Source organism: Molothrus aeneus, chromosome 2, assembly GCF_037042795.1.
Source record: "Molothrus aeneus isolate 106 chromosome 2, BPBGC_Maene_1.0, whole genome shotgun sequence".
NCBI lineage: Eukaryota > Metazoa > Chordata > Aves > Passeriformes > Icteridae > Molothrus > Molothrus aeneus.
Genome location: NC_089647.1, coordinates 101,079,898 through 101,096,668, shown reverse-complemented (window position 1 = coordinate 101,096,668; position 16,771 = coordinate 101,079,898). Strand labels below are relative to the sequence as shown.

Below are 16,771 nucleotides of genomic sequence, written 5' to 3'. Positions count from 1 at the left end.
CCTTTTTTTATAAGTGTGTATATGTATTTTTTTATCTTGTGTCTTCCAGAACAGTTTAATTGGGATGATTATCTGAAAGAGACTGAATCAGTAGCTGCCCCTCTGCATTGTTTCAGACAGGTATGCCAGAATCTATTTTGCAAGTGTGTGTCTATTGTATGCCTGTTACAGGGTGATCCTAGAAAAACTTTCACATTTAGACTGCTTGCAGACTTCCCATTTGACTTCTTTTGATCTGTAGTTATCAGTAGCTTACAGTTTTGGCAGTTACTAGCTACGGAAGTTTTTTCATTCTTGGTTTCTGCCTCAAGCCAAATTTTGAGGGTTTCATTAAAATTGTTTCTTTGAACTCTGTTTTCCTTAAAAAAAAAAAAAGACTAGCTAATGAAAACAGATAGCCTTGTCAGTGTTCAAAAATGTTTTCTACTTTTTTCAATAATCTTAGCGCTACCATGGTTTTATTGAGAATTAAAAAATTGCCTGATTGTCAGAGGAGTTTTTGCCCCATTTTTGAAAGATTCCTTTCAATTCTGTCTAGCTATAAGATGTCTGTGTAGTAGATTTGAATAACCACTTTTTTCCTGGGTCTCTAATATGTTTAATTTTGTCTCTTTCTGAACAGAGTGCTTTCTCCTTAGGGGTAACAGATACTAAAATTAAAAAACAAGCAGACAAACAAGTGGAATGTATGGGAATACAAAGAAAATACTGGATTTATGATGAAGGGTGTTTAATGTACTATTTGGTGTTACTCTATACCCTACAAGTTTGATCCCTCCACCTGATGGTTTAGTATGTATTTGCAGATGCAATTTAAATCTATCATCTTGTGTAAGCTAATGACCTCCAGTTGTTCAGCCCTCTGGAGACTGAGTCAATCTCTTTAGGCATCTTTCTCTCTGTTTTCCCAAGCTGAGGTGTATCTTGTCTATGTAAAGTTAAATAGGATTCAGTGCCCTCACTGTGTTAGGAAGATAGTTGCTAAGGAATGGGATTGTTCAGGTCATAGAAATGTAATAGGTGTGACAGGCAGTACATGTCTAGTTTAGTGGCTTGGGCATGTTCTGAAATTGTTTTCTAGGGTCTGTTGGTGGTCTGATTGTACTGTAAGTGATACTGGCCTCCAGTGGGGGCCCAAATAAAAAGCAGCACGAATTGAATGTCTGAGAAGGAGAGGAGCCATCACTTGGTGAGTCTGAAGCAGTTGCAGGAATGGAGAATTAGGAGACAGAAACACAGATGGTAACATTTCCTCATGCTAGATCTTGAATCTCAGCTTGCTCTTTGCAGATGAGGACAAAGGGCAAAGAGCCCCTCTCATGCTGCTTTCAGTGAGAGGTGGCTAAAAACACTGGTGTCCATAGCTCTGAGTGGAGCTGCAGAAATTATTTTCACAGTATGTGTTTTTCACAAGGCAGACACCTCAGACTCCTCTTGGGTAGAGGCAGAGGGTGGTGTGTTGTCCCTGGATCTTCCTGAGGTTAATGCCATACTCACAGACCATAAACCACCATGACCAGAGTGTATGTTCCCAAGGAATGTAACTACTGCAGAAAGCTGCTCAAAAGCCTTTCCCTGTGCCTTTCTTGCATCTTCCTCTCCTCTAGTAATGCTCAAGAAGTCTGAACTGAGCAACCAAATAATGCCTTGAATAGAGATGCTTAGATGTCATGCATTGACAGAGAAATCCAAGGGACCTAGATTGCTTAAGTAGTGTGTGAGCTGAAAAGAAGAACTTTAATTTATGTGCACAACAAATTTCAAAGCAATTTGCATATGCAGATTTTCATTTTTTCTAAGAGTCGATCTTTAGGTAGGAAGTGACATGCAATGGTGATAGGTGCAGAGCTAGATCCTCTTGCTACATAATGTTTGCAGATTTTTAGAACCTAAAGTGCTTGTGCTTTGCCTAGGACTAATTTGACTTTTATTGGGTTACACATGGATTTTACATGTCATTATTACTCTGTGTAATGCAAAGAAATACGCTGCTGTGGCCAGCCAGAAAATAAAGTGCAGCAAGAAAATTAATTTGACAATTACATCCAGAATTTGTGACCTGTGGGAATTTTAAAAGTTTAAATTTTGTAGTAATTAAAAATTACCTGGGGAACAATAAATTAAAGCCTCTACCATAAATTAAGACACAGACAGATAATGGAAATTGATTAAAGTATTTATCTTAATTTAGAAGGTATTTTATCTGTTGCTTTAAGTTGTTTTTAATAACTACTTAAAATTTCAATGCACTTCATATTCCTTTTTCTTGCCCTAAAACTTTTTCCCAAGCAGCTGAAAATTTTAATTGTAAAAGCTCAGTCCCTTGTGGTTTGAGCAGAACTTAAAAGGAAAGCTCTTACTGAGTGAGGTTTTGTAATTTTATTTAAAGACAAACTAGCATGGCGGACTTACCTTTTTAGTAGAATGAGTTGTTGTCTTGAGTTGTTGGTATTTCAACAATCTCACCTTTTCCACAAACAAAGAAACAAACTCCCCACTTTCTCAATTTCTGTTGCTTTTCCCGCTTGTACAAAATAACAGCTTGACAAGTAATATCCTGAAATTGAATTGCCCTTTAAATTTAATATGCTCAGGCTCCCTTTCAGCCAGCCTGCTGTCTGAGTTCAGCACTGGCAAATGCTCATTGAATTCTGCTCACCTCTTTGGCTTTTGGGCTCAGGCTCCTCCAGGGCACCTGCTGTTGATCTAGGGGTGTGTTGTAAATAGTGCACCTGCACAATATAGCAAGTAGAGCAAGATGTATTTTAGACATTTAAATGTGGTGAAGAAAAAACATCACTAACACTTGTTGCAGGAGCAGACTCTTCTCCTGTCTTTTCCTGTGCCCACAGACAGGTAAGTGCACTTTGCCTGCTGTGGGATCTCCACCTGGCCTGGTCAGGCAGGCACAAGGGGACAGAGGAGTCCTGTGGGTGTGAATGCCTATGGTTTTGGGTATTCTAATGTGCCTCCTATATTAGAAGTCAGACTGTGTTAGTCTGGATAGGGTAGCTACTGGGTTTAAATGTCATGGGGAAGGCTGCTTATAGTTCTGGATGTCTGTATTCAAAACCAACTTCGTACTGAAGAGCTGCAGAAAAGAGTTTCCAGGGTGGTAGGAGAATAGTCATCCTCCCCTAAGGGAAATTTCAGTGCTTTACTTATTTGCATTGTTGAAAAGGTACTGAGAAAGGATCAGTTGTAGCTTTTGGTTTTATTTGCTTAAGTGCAAAAATAAATTAAATGATATTAAATGATAGTGTTGGCCAAAAATTCCATCAATAAAATTTAGGCTGGAAATGAGGAGACAAGAGAATGGTGAGAGTCATTCCATCCCAGTTAGTGTTCATACAAAGTTTTAAACATCATTACATGTTATTTGCCTGCAATATGACAGAAGGCAAGTAATCAGACTGCAATCCAGTCAATCTCTGCCTGTAGTGTGTTGATACATGAGTAAAAAATACCCTCTTTTGTTCATCTTTAGCATGTGACAAAAAGTTCTTCCTAGCAACCAAATTGCATTTGTCACATTTCTTTTCCCTGTGCTAATTAAATTGGCATTGCATTGTATGTTTGTGATTATCTACAAATAAGCACAAGCTACAGTTTTTGTCTTAGCATGTGTCATGGTTTGACACTGGCACAATGCCAGTGCCCCCATGAAGATACCTTCTCCCTGGTTTCTGCTGTGAGATGTGACCAGGAATAAGCAAAGCAGGCTCCTACTTAGGGAAAAAAGAACCAGAACTTTATTAACTACTCTACAACTACAGATAAAAGGGAACACACACAGGGAAAATGAAAACCTCACAAATGCATTTCCTCCTCCCCCCACCAAATTTCCAACACAATACATTTATTCCTCAAATCACCAACTCTCGGTCCAGCAGCACCTTTTAGACAATCAATCCTCAGTTCATCAAGAGGAGAGGAGTCCTTCTTGTACCATGGGCTTCCCCTGGAAACACAGTCGAAGCCTCGTGTGTTTCTGTGTCACTCGTGGCACCGCCCGGAGTACATTTGCCGTCGTGACTTCTTCCTTTCATGTCCAGTGCTCTCACCACTGAACACGGACCAGAGCTGCTTCTAGGGTTGTCTTTTAAGGATGCTCTGTCCCGATCCAAAAAAGGCACAGTCTCTCCTTTGGGACACCTGTCCCCACAATCTCTCCTTTGGGACACCTGTCCCCCCCATATTTTTTCACCCCCTGGGGCCGAGGGGCATCAACACTGAACCCTCTTGGTTCTGAGGCCATTGCCTCCCCCTAGAATGCAGTCTCTGTGTCACAAGGAACATGGGTCTGTCCATGGCTATACAAAAAGAGTCCAGCAAAAGCCACTCCATCATCTCTTCCCACTAGGATTCTTCTCTACTCTTCTACTATCTTTCGCTCGCCCAGACCTCTCTCACACTTCACTTGCACATTTCCTTCCTCATCTTCCACTCTTTCTTCTAGGAGAGGTCAATGTTCTGTAAAGTTCTCATTCTCCAAAAAGGGGTTAAAAGCTCCTACAAGTGGCCGGCTGAACCCCCCCCTTCTTCTCCGTCCCAGCCGTGCTGCCGGCACAGGCCCATGTTTATCAAGCTTCAAGGTTACAGTCCCAGGCAGCGGCTCTCTTTCTCTCTCTCTCTGTGTCTCTCAGGGGGGGCTGCCCGATGGCTCCCGGTGTCTCTCTCTCTCTCTGTGTCTCTCAGGGGGGGCTGCCCGATGGCTCCCGGTCTCTCTCTCTTTCTCTCTTCCACCCTTCCACCCCGGGGCTCAGGCCTACCTCTCTTGGCCACATGGCTTTTCCCTTCCCCCTGCCCAGCCAGCAGCTGGGCCAGGGGAGAGACCCGAACTCTTTCCCGCCAGAAACCCAAGAGGACCCTCCCAGGGGAGAGCTCTGCTTTTAACCCGTGTTCTCAGAGGCGTTGTCTGTGTCCATGTCCTAATGGCCAGGTTAAATGCCAATATTAAAGCCTGAATATCCGTTGGCCCAAAACACAGCATCCCAAAAAACACATTTCCTGTCAAACCACCACAGCATGGAAGTTTTATGCATCTTTAGGACTGTTTTCTTTCTTAAAAATGTTCACACTAACTCCTTTTTCTGTCTTCTTTCTTTGTAATGAAAGCTTTTTTTTTTGATACAGAAGGGTCCAAATTTTGTTTACATTTCCAAAGTATTGTTACAATGAGGATAATTATTTCTTTTGAATTGGAAGCTAATAAACCTTGTGGTTGGGATTTTCTTTTGCATGTGTCTGTTGGTTTGCGTTTTGGTTTTTTGGGCTTTTTTGAGTTGAACGTCATGTTTCCTAATGTCCTTTTATTTCTTTCACTTCACTCTTGTGTTCATATCTTCATAAAGATTCCCTTGTTACCCTGTCCTTATCTTTTTAGAAATCAAACATGTTTATGCAGTTGGCAGGTTATCCAGTTGCCTTTTCTGACTTCCTGCTAGACACTCAAAAGTTTAAAAGCTTCTTCATATTTATAATTTTTATGCTAAGTTTGGAGGAAATAAAGCTGTCTATTGATCTGGCTGGTAAATTTAGCAGTATTAACAACTACAAGAAAAAGTCTTTTGCCTTTTATTGTAGTCTAGAATTCCACCTACAAACGATTTCAAAGTTGGAATGAAGCTGGAAGCGCACGATCCTCGCAACGTTACCTCAGTTTGTATCGCTACGGTCATTGGAATCACTGGTGCCAGGCTAAGGCTGCGGCTCGATGGGAGTGACAACAAAAATGATTTCTGGAGGCTTGTGGATTCCTCAGACATACAGCCCATTGGGACCTGTGAAAAGAAAGGGGGCATGCTCCAGCCTCCACTTGGTAAGTAACAAAGCTGCTGAACAAATGTGCGTGGAGTATTGCTTTCAGGAAGTCAAATTTACCTTTTCGTCTTGGCAAATTCAATGGTATGAACATCTCACCAAACCATTATTTAATTGAAAAAGAGGTAAGTAAACTAATTCTGGCTAAGTGAATTGTGGCTTTCTCTTAGTTTTTCATTCTTCTGACATAAGAATGACCAGTTTTGGTTTTTGTTGTTTTTTCTTAATAGGCCCTTAATTTTAAATGTGCCCATTCTGTAAATGTTCCTCACACACCTTGTGTATGTGTATACAGTGTTTTCTTGCATGATGCCATGCATGCTCCTTGTGGGAGCCCTTGGAAAGAACTGGAGAAAGCCAAATTGCCCCTTTACTCTTCATCAGTGCATCCAAGCAGCTCACAAGAGGGCACTGGCTGCTGCAGGCCTGGGAAGCTTCAGCAGGGCTGCTGAAAGCACGCCCCTGCAGGGCAGTCAGGATGTTTCCTTGGGCACCAAGCAAATTGATTTGTGTTCTAGGACAGGCAGCATAAGATGGGTTAGTGCAGAATTGCAGCCTTCTGCTCTGAATTTTTACTCTGAGGTAGTAAAAGCAGCGCTTCAGAGCTCTAGCAAACTGCAGGCTTAGACTGCCTGATATTCTCATTGCCTCAGATCAGCATATGTTCAGGAATGTCAGATCAGTGTGTCATGGCTGGTTTGTGAGCACAGCAAATGCTTGTGAACAATGTATAGCTTTCTAAGGCTTAGAAATATCATGCAGAACTTCTTTTGCCTTCCATGAGCAGTATGAGTGACAACATTGTGTCTCCCCAGTCTGAGAAATAGTGCTTGGGTTTAGACTTACTGAGGAAGTTTATTAAATTGGAAATTCTACAAAGCAATTCCTTGTTACCTGGTGAATGGTCAGAGGTAACTTGGACTAAACTGCTAGAGGTAGTAAAAATGTGACATTGCCTTTCTTTGCTGTGATTAACTTGTATGTTTAGATCTACAGTCTTATACCATATTTGTCAATAGCTTAAACTTCTGTGTATGGAAATATTTAAAGATTTCATGATGATCTGCAAATAGTTTTGCTTTTAAAAAAAAGGACAAATAATGACCAAAATTTAACACTCTCTCCCCTTTTATCTTATTATCTTCTGTGACTTTTAGAAGATGCAAGAAAAGATAAAAGTAATAAACTGTAAAATAATAAAAAACTACCTGTAAACAGAAATTGGTTGCTGCTGCTTTTCCATCTCATGCTTATGAACCTACTTCTGGTTTGCTGCCATCAGTAATTCCTAGAGAATTCTTATTGGAGGTTTAGTGAGGATAGGTATGCTTTCTCTCAGTAGCATCTCAAAAAGCTTGTCATCTTGCTTTGGAAGCAACTTCCAGTTTTTCTGTGTGAAAGATGAAGAGAAAAGTATAATTTCACTACAGTATGAATCTTGATTTGCTTGTAGAGAGATAGACACAGGAACAGTTGACATAACCATTAAGACACTTCACATAGATTATAAAGGCAGATTTTTGTGCTGTTGTGGTCCTTCAGGAGCACAAGAAAATGAATGCAACCAGAGTGCCAGTCTAGAAAAATATTGCTTATGATAGATAGAGTTTGAGCCAGAAGGGTTTTTTCCCCCTTCTTTCAGTGAATATATAGAGGTTTTGATTGAATACACTAAAAATTCTTGACATCAGGGAAGAAGTTGTTTTTTTTTCCTTTTTTTTTTAAGAAGTTTCTCAGTTAAACCTCTCTGAAGTTCTTGGTATATAACCTTCTAGAATGAATGAAATGATACCAGTATAAAAATGGAAGAGTATGGAGGTTCCTTCAGCTACACACATGTACAGGGTTAAAAAATACAGCTTCAGGAGCACAACAGTTTTAAAATTGTGTTTCTAAGCCAGAGTGATGAATGAAACAACTCTGGTTATGTGTGATGGGGGCAGTTGATTTGTTAAGAGGAGAAACTTTCCGTGACCATCAGTAGAAAGGTTGATGCCTTCTCCTCAGATACTGTTTCTTACCCTTATGTGGTCAGGCTGCCTGCAGCGCAGCACCTAACAAGCAGCTGTTTCCCTGTGTTCAGGCAAGTTTACCTGCCCTCTGAACAATTGCTGATTATTCAGAAAAGAATGTGAGTGCCACTAGTTTGGCCCTCCTGCCCTAGATTTTTCTAGAGATAGGCTGAATTCCAGCAATCAAACATTCAGGCATACCTAGATAAATTTTTGAAAAAGCCTTTTTGGCAGTTTTACAGCATCCTGTTCCTGGGTAAAGCTGGGAGCTAATTGGGTGTATAATTACCTCCTGTTAGACATTTAACCAACGGATTTTCTTTTCCTTAGTAGTAGGGAACCTTCTGGATACTAATGTTCCACTTCTATCATAATGACTAACTAAAATAGTCCCTCCTACCTGATTTTTACATGGCTTTAATTATGCATGTTACATAAGGGTTTTGAGAAAGTGATTATTGCAGCAAAGTGTTCCTGTTCCAGCCTCTGTTTTCCATAGCTTTTCCATAGCTTTTTGTTGTTGAGAGCTTAATTTTCTGAGCAAATTACAATGCAGATAGCAGTTTCTCTGGTTTTACCAGGACAACTTAAAGGCCAAATGAAGTTAATTGGAACTGTTGTTTAGTTGTCACTCCTCTGTCTTGCTTGTGTATATTTTCTGAGCTACTGAGTTGGGAATCTTGTGTTTCAATAACCACACGTGTTCAGGTTTTATGAAGACTCTGGTATGAAACCAGTCCTGACAATCAGCTCAGTGGTCCCTGAATTATGACACCATTCATCATATAGGAGCTCTGCATTAATTTAGGTGTTGAATAAGTAGTGCTTGCTTGAAAACTGTTTATTCTACTGAAGATAGCTTAAAGCTATGAGCTCAAGAACCACTATAGTGTATAATCAAATTTTAAATGAGTGAATTATTTACCTGATCAAGAATTGCAGGTATGGTCCACCTTTCTAGTTACAGATTTTTAAGACAATTCTTAAAGATCAGTTATGAGGGAACTCATGAGCTCTTGGCAGATTATGGTACTATTTGCTTTGTGGAAAAAATTCCGATTTGCTGTATGTATTATGTCTGTTTTTCTGCAGAACTGTTCCAGACATCTAACTGCTAAAGAAGCAGAAAAAAATGTCCAGTATGTCTGTTATCTTACTCATTACTTTAAAACATTCATTTGGAAAGCAAAGAAAGCAAAAGGACTTTTTGTTTGCTTTGTTTTATCTTCTAACGTAAAGTGGTTGATTGTGAGGGAAGATTATCTGGAATAAGAAGGTTTTCAGCCAAATCTTTGTTCTGTTTGAATAAGGTAGTTCATCTAAACAAATTTGATTGTTGTTTTTGATTTTTATTCACTTGTTAATGAAGAATAATGAAATAGAAAGACCATCTGGCTTATGTTTTTCAATATGATACATGATTTTTTTTTTTTTTTTGTTCACTCTTAGGTATGCTTTGTTTTTATGGCTACTTATGTATTTCTTTTAATGAGAGAGGGAGAAAAACCAATTGCACTGTTTTTTTGTCTGCGGTTTGGTGAAACAAGATTCTCAAAAATAAAAAAGTATCTTCTCAATAAATGAGCTAGAAACTGAAGAGGAAGCCAGGTGCTTGTGCCAGGGAAGTTCCACTGGACCAGAGACTCTCTGAGACAACCTAATGGTCTCCTGTACTAGGACTTGCATATCATTGAATCCTAGAAATTAATCTGTAGTGGCTGATGTTATGATGAGTGGTTTTGCAGGCAAGTCACTCAGAATGGAAATGAATTGCACAGCTTTCTGCAGTGACAGTGACCATGTTCATTTCTTCTTAGCTGCTTCTGTTTTGGCCAAGTCTAACTAAAATAGAGGGAATGAGGCATTAGTGAAACAGACTTTTTCTCCTATTGTGCTTTAAAAACTGAAAGTAGGGCTGTTTGTTTGGTTTTTTGTTTGTCCTCAGGGTTCCAGATGAATGCATCCTCTTGGCCAATGTTTCTCTTAAGAACTCTCAATGGAGCTGAAATGGCACCTGCAGCATTCTTTAAAAAGGTAAGAAGAAAGGCTTTTCTAGTAAACAACTTCCTATCAATTCATCCATGGTTACATTTTTTAATGAGGATGATTAGATATTACCCTGTTGTCTGCAGCAAAGACAGGGAAGGCAAGACTATTATTTAAAATTACTTTGAACTGGATTGACATGCTATGGAACTAGACAGAAAGGAGTCTGCTTCTAGTCCTTAGAGAGGGCCATTTCTTTTCCTGAGCTGAGACTTCAAAGTATGGTGTGTTACTTAGAAAAATTGTGTTGCTCCTGTTTTGTCTCATGGACTTTAGATAAAATGCATATCACATTTCTTAACAGCACTGTACTCATGTGGATGTGCACAGGAGTAAAACAAAATTAATGGGGAATGAGACCCATTGGAATACAGTAGTGCTTGGAAAGGTTTTGTTAAAGATTTTCAGTGGGCACACACTCATCATTTAAAATGTAGTGAGAAAGTAGTTGAAAATAGCAGAAAAAGCCATTCAGTTTTTTAAACATGACTCTTCAGTAAGTTACTTTGAAATATGGAAAATTATATAAAAATAACAGTGATATTAAAATGACTTGGTTCAATTTTTTGTTGAGGTGATAAAACCCTGTTGTCATACTGAGTGTGTTCTTTTTGGATACTGAGAGTGATACTGAGAAGTATGTCAGCAAATCAAACAGTTGGGTTTAGGCCTGCAATCACATTACTTGCTGTTAACTTCATATAATTTTTTTTAGATAAGATAATATAAATTTTCTGAGGCATGATGAGCCATGCTTCTCTGTGCTAGCCTGCAGCACATCTGAGATGGCTTGGATAATAAGGTTCTTGAGGCTGAGGTGGTAATTTGTGTTCTGTCAGATCACAACTCCTGCTGTGGAGGTACACCTACACCAGTCACATTCACTTGATTTTTGTTTTTCTTTTGTCCACTTGGAATTGGTCTAAGGCCAAGTGAGTTAACAGAGGCCTATAAATAATGTCCAATGCTAATGAATTTTTCATGGATTAATTGAGAGGTAAAGCTTTTACCAGACAGTTATCAGTCCCCAGAAATATCCATGCTCTGCAAACCTCTTCTTTATTAGCATGTAATAATTTCATTTTAGTGTCTTGGCTGTCTTGCTGCCCAGACATAATGTATTGTTTGCAACCTATTGCTTATGTAAATACTTTTATCAGAATCTTTCTGTCATGGAGAATTTTGCTAATTATCCCAGCTGTGTTTTGGGGAAATAGAATGAAGATTTTTGTCATGCAGAAGAGCAAAGGCAAATTTAAAATTCGACTAAGTTTCCTTGAATGTGTTTCTATAGCTTCCTGAGAGTAGTGACTATAAATAGTAAGAATGTTGAGGAAAAAAAAGGGCTGTTACTTAGTTTCGGGTTTTTTTCAAGAAGTCATAGAAATACAAATATTCTACCTTGTTTATTTTTGTAGGAGCCACCAAAACCTGTGCCAAACTGCTTTAAAGTTGGAATGAAACTTGAAGCTATAGATAGGAAGAACCCATACCTAATTTGCCCAGCAACCATTGGAGATGTTAAAGGAGATGAAGTTTTTGTTACATTTGATGGTTGGAGAGGAGCATTTGACTATTGGTGCAGGTGTGATTCTCGAGATATTTTCCCAGTCGGATGGTGTAGCTTGACAGGAGATGCATTACAACCACCAGGGAACAATGGTAAGATGACTAATAATATTGCTTAATTGTTTTTCTCCTCAATTACAGCAGAATTTTAAAAACCAGCTGGCTATATGCAGATAAGACTGAAGATTTGATTTGTGAGTAGCAGATGAGGATGAAATGTTGTTTTCTTTATGCAGCTTAAAGCTAATAGAAATTGCTGGGAAACAGTTTTTGCCTGTTCGTAGTATCTCTGGGAACGTTTTATTTAATACTGTTAGGAGGACTTCTGATGACCTCTAATTTTTGTGTGCTTATAAAGAATCTTGAACTAGATTTGCTGTTTGTATTATTGATAGATACATGCTCCTGTTTAGTCATACTAGTATATTGGCTGCTGCAGCACTTTATGTTATGCTAAGTAAAGTGAAGTAGTGTTTACTTCTTTGATGATTGCAGGTCTAAACTATATATTTAATATTTCTTCCTTCATACTCACAAAATTCTGTCTTGCAGCTGCCTATTCTGAGTGCTTTGTCATCCTCTTGCCTTTAGGGATGTTTGTTGATCAGGTGATAGTGTCTCTTTAACTGATGGCTGCTTTAAAATGAATAACTCTCTACCTTAGAAAGAAGGGAAATAGCATGAAGAGGGATATCCCTCAGTGTAATCCCCTCGCTACTATGGGACTGCTTGTCAGGTTTCTATTGTGTAAGGCTTTTCTGTCAAACTGTTTGAGCTTTTCTATCCTCATCCCATTAAAAAATGTCAGAAAGAGAGGTTTGAAGGAGGGGAATAATATTTTAATTAATTTCTTTATTAACCAGAATTAATTAACTAATTAATTTCTTTATTAACCAGAATGATTTGTTCTCAGTGAGAATTTTCATAGCTGGTGTTAGGTGAGTAAGGAGCAAATAGATTGGTGTCACAGAACTCTCACATGGAAGTAGGAAAGGAACAGAAGCAAGAAGGCAAGAAATTAGTAATGTTTCCTGGCCTTTCCATCCCTGTTATTTTTCTCATCTTTTGCTAGCAGATCAAGAACCTGTATGGAAAATCTAACTGGAATTAGCTAATGGCATCTCTGCATCCTTGCTCTCACCTGTCTGAAGTTGCTGCCAGGGGTCATAGTACCTGGAATCGTGTTTAGTCCATTCTGGCAGATTTCAGCAAAGGAATAACTCTGTTGTACTGCCCAAAATGATCTGCTGGTACAAACCTCTAGTGAGAGGGAAGGGGAAAGGCATGTGAGGATGATGGACATTGGATCAGAAGTCATCTAATAGGTACCACACTGACCTTGGTCTTAATGTTTCTATGCTCTCAATCTCTAAAGTGTCTTTCTTCAGAAAGGTTGACCTTGTCGTGGGAGATCATGAATGAGGTGTGTTATTACACTTAAGCTAGTTATTTCTTTACTGTGGGGGTGACTGTGCACTGGAACAGATTGCCCAGAGAAGTTGTGCAGTCTCCCTCACTGGAGATATTCCAGAGCTGTCTGGACACAATCCTGTGCCATGTGCTCTGGCATGACCTTGCTTGAGCAGGGAGGTTGGACCAGATGACCCCACTGTGGTCCCTTCCAACCTGACCCATTCTGTGATACACGAGAGGGGCTGTGTAAATAAGTGGCATAGAAGTTTAAAACATATTTTTGTGACAGATTACTGAGTCCAATTTCATCTTCTGGAAAGAATATTATTAAATTGTTTAGTCTACTCCAATTTCACACTGGAAAGCCAGCAATATTTTCAGGTAAGACATCCAGAATTTTTTCTTGCCTGACCAGTGCTTGATAGAGCTCAAGGTTGTTTGACAATGAGTAAAGCTGATTATGTAATCCAGTTCTTCAGGTAATAAACCAAACAAAATTCAGACTTGAAATACCTATCCAGTTAGGATACTATTGCTTTGTAATAAGAAACAAAAACACTCCAGGCATAAATAAAATCTGAAGCAGGGTTCTTACATACTTGTAGTTAAAATTGAGAATTTTGGACATGTAATAGAAACTGAGTGCAGAGAGATGCAGGCTGGAGTGGTTTTTATTTTTGTTTCCAAAAGTGAGGCCAAAGTTAACTGCAGTTTTATTGAAATTGTGTATTCATTTTTCCACTATTCATTCTAAGCATAAATAATTTGTTATTTCTATTTTGCTTTGTGTTGTTATTTTTATTTATTTTATGTTTTATGTTTGTAAGTGTTATACACACTTGTTGAATTTACGTATCTGGATGAAATATTTTTTGCTCTCAGGTTAGGTTTTTCACTGTTATTTGATTGCTATGGAGCCACTAAAGAACTGCAATGACAATCCTTTATTAAGATTTAAATAATAGCTTCAAGGAGAGTACAATCAAGTCGTTTGAATTCAGAAATATGATGATGTTGTCAGGATTCTTTATTACATCATACTAACATTAACTACTCCTGTTAAGGAAGAAAATATTACAGGTACTACATTGTAGGAATTTCCTTGGAGTATTGAAGTGTTATTTTGGTCTGGAACTTTTTCCTGCTGGTTACCTCAGTATTTCTGGCTTGAATTTCTGCAATAAAAAGTGAAAATAATTGATTTAAGTGTGGCTTGAATTCCAGAGTGAATATGAAAAGTATTCTTGATTTTTGTAAAGCTGAAAACATTTAAATGTGTTAAATCTCTACTTAGAGGGCTGAAAAAAGCCTCAGATCTTAGTGAACATGCAAAGCCAGTATCCTGCAATCAAAGTATGAAAGAGAAGAATTGCTCTTGCTTTAAATTTAAATTCCTTAAATTTCATTCATACCTAGTACAACAATTTCCTGCCATAAGATATATTTTTGGGGTCTAATTTAACCTTTTGAAAGAGAGATTAAATGCAGTAAGGGAGACAGTATGCAAATTAGGGAAGATTGTATTTCAACTGTCTACTGTCTTGGCCTTTTAGGACACCCAGAGAGAATGTAGGACCTCTGCCATGGGAGGTGTTTAAGAACAGGCTTCTAGGATTTGGGTTATTCAGACCAGATTTTGTGTTATCTTTACTCTTTACAACTGTATCTTCTGTACCTCTCATTGCTATTAGCTCATGAACTAAGATAAAAGATAATACAGAGATGTTGGGTGAAAAGTTGTTTTGGACCAACTGTTGATAGCCTTCAGGCCCTAATATTTATGTTTTGTCTTTGGTCCTTATCAGAAGGTGTGACTTCAGTGGACCTGGCTGGATGTCAGGATATGTGCACAGTGGTATGCAATGTACCATTCAATATTTATGCTATCAGAAGCTGTGCTTAGCTAACATTGTAGTTTGTGTCATTAGAAATATCTCCAACAGTACTTATTGGTCATGTATGGTTTGACTTCAGTGCTTGATGTTGGCTTGGCCCACTGCCTCAAGGTTAATATTTTAAGGATGCAGTAGATTGTTTTCTCTGTGTCTCTTGGTCATTTAAATGCTTTTAGAGAAGACTAAAAAACACAACCAGTGTTGTGAAAAGTACCTAATGAAAGAGATTGACACTGGTCTGTGCTGGACCATCGAAGGACCATCTGCTCTTGAAGGTTTCCTCCAGCACTGGCTGAAAGCAAATGTCTGAAGAAAATTATAAGCACATAGGAGACAGGTTTGCTCAAGTGTTCCTAGTATCTGTCCATCTGCAGCCACGGTCTTTCCAAGCCCAGAATAATGCTTTTATGCTGATTGCTTTCTCAGGTACTCAGCATAAAAGGGGAGGAACTTGATCTAAGCTGTTCTATTATATACTGGAGCCATCTGAACTTTTAGCACCTACAACATCCTTTTTAGCACCTAAAGCACAAGGCATTCTCTACTTGAGTATATTTTTTGTGGAAAAGGAGAAATTCCTTTTCCTTGCTGGTAGTTTCATTTGTTGTCCTTGGTTTCTTGTACTGAAACAGGTTCTTGTACTTCCAGTACTTGTACAGGAAGATTTTGGTGGTGTTGTTCAGGAGTCAGTTTTATTCCTCTGGTCACCCTTGTTCTTCTGTACTGTTTCCTTTTCACTTACAGCATTTTTGAGCCACTGGATCCAGAAGTGCACAATATATGGAAGCTTAGTGACATAGTGGTGCCTTCTGTTATGTTTTCTGTTCCTTCCATGATTATTCATTAATTGATATTTGGAATTTTTGGACTTATACTGATACTGTGTGCTTCCTTGGAGTGAGTATGAATGCAAAATAAATTCAGTCTTGTTTTAGTGTTACCTTCTGCATTTGCTTATTCTAAAATCTGGTCATCTCTTGGGTCCATGTAACTTATGCTTTTGATATACTTTAAGAAGGATTTTAAAGTTTTATATCTTCTGCATGTTTTTTTATTCACTCTTTTTCTAGGCCAAATGTATTGTACTTTTCTATTTAACCACAATAGATTGTAATTTTTACTTTACTCTGTTGAATAATAGAAATCTGTTACTATACCCAAGAATATTCTTGATATTCATGTATTGCTTTGTGGCTTGTTGTATTTTGAGGCTTATGATTGAAGTAAGCAGCAGGTGACTGGAGATTGTCAGAACAATTTCTATTTGCTTTTTCTGTATAAATTCATTTTACTGTTTAGTTATTACATGTAAATGGCAGTTACTTAGGCAACCCACCTTTTTATTTATAATAGAAGTAATACCTTTTTCATAAAAGAGAGAAAACAAAAGAACAACTGGGGACAAGCCATGTGGGAAACAATAAGTAATTTCACCTGCAAAGATTGATTTCAGTATTAACTACTATCTATCATTTAGATGTGAGCAGAAAGAGGGGGATCAGTTTCTACATATTCATGATCCCCCCAGCCTTATGAAGCTGGATTTTTGAAGGATAAAGGTGATGCAAAGAACTCAAAAAATTGGAACTGCTCTCTGTGCTCTAAAAATTTGGGAGGCCCAAGGAAGATGATAAAATAATTTTAAAAAACCAACCAAAACCATGATACAATGTTGTTTTTACCATTAGTCATATTCTTTCTTTCACTCTCCTGTCTCCCCCTCTTCCACACCCTGTGTCCCATCATTGCTTTTCTCCTAATTTAGTGCATTTATTGTCAGTGAGAGCAATCTTCTTTCATTATGCTAATCAGCATGTTGATGTTAAAGATCTCCTTTTAAAACTGTTTTCAGCAAAAGAGCAGTACAGACTCAAGCAGAGATTTAAAAATATCTTATTTGTCTTTATGATTTCTTAGTTTTATTTAATTTTCAGTTATTTTCTCAATGTTTACTTTGTGCAGATTTTACTGAGCTAGATACTAGAGATGGTCTCTGTTGTTGATGAAATTATG

General features: G+C 38.3%; 1 protein-coding gene and 1 long non-coding RNA gene across 2 annotated transcripts in view; one reads left to right on the top strand and one right to left on the bottom strand.

Annotated features, from left to right (window-relative positions):
- Positions 1-16,771, top strand: part of SCML2 (Scm polycomb group protein like 2) — a 74,017-nt gene that overhangs the window by 26,189 nt on the left and 31,057 nt on the right. Inside the window, exons 4-7 of the mRNA XM_066545400.1 lie at positions 50-120; positions 5,587-5,821; positions 9,781-9,869; positions 11,300-11,543. Of these exons, the coding sequence (XP_066401497.1) occupies positions 50-120; positions 5,587-5,821; positions 9,781-9,869; positions 11,300-11,543 (639 nt within the window). The remainder of the gene's footprint in view (positions 1-49; positions 121-5,586; positions 5,822-9,780; positions 9,870-11,299; positions 11,544-16,771) is intronic.
- Positions 5,643-12,698, bottom strand: LOC136553694 (uncharacterized). The gene is made up of 3 exons (XR_010783204.1): positions 12,592-12,698; positions 7,032-7,213; positions 5,643-5,783 (listed from the first exon to the last, which is right to left on the bottom strand). It is a non-coding gene; the product is annotated as an uncharacterized lncRNA (long non-coding RNA).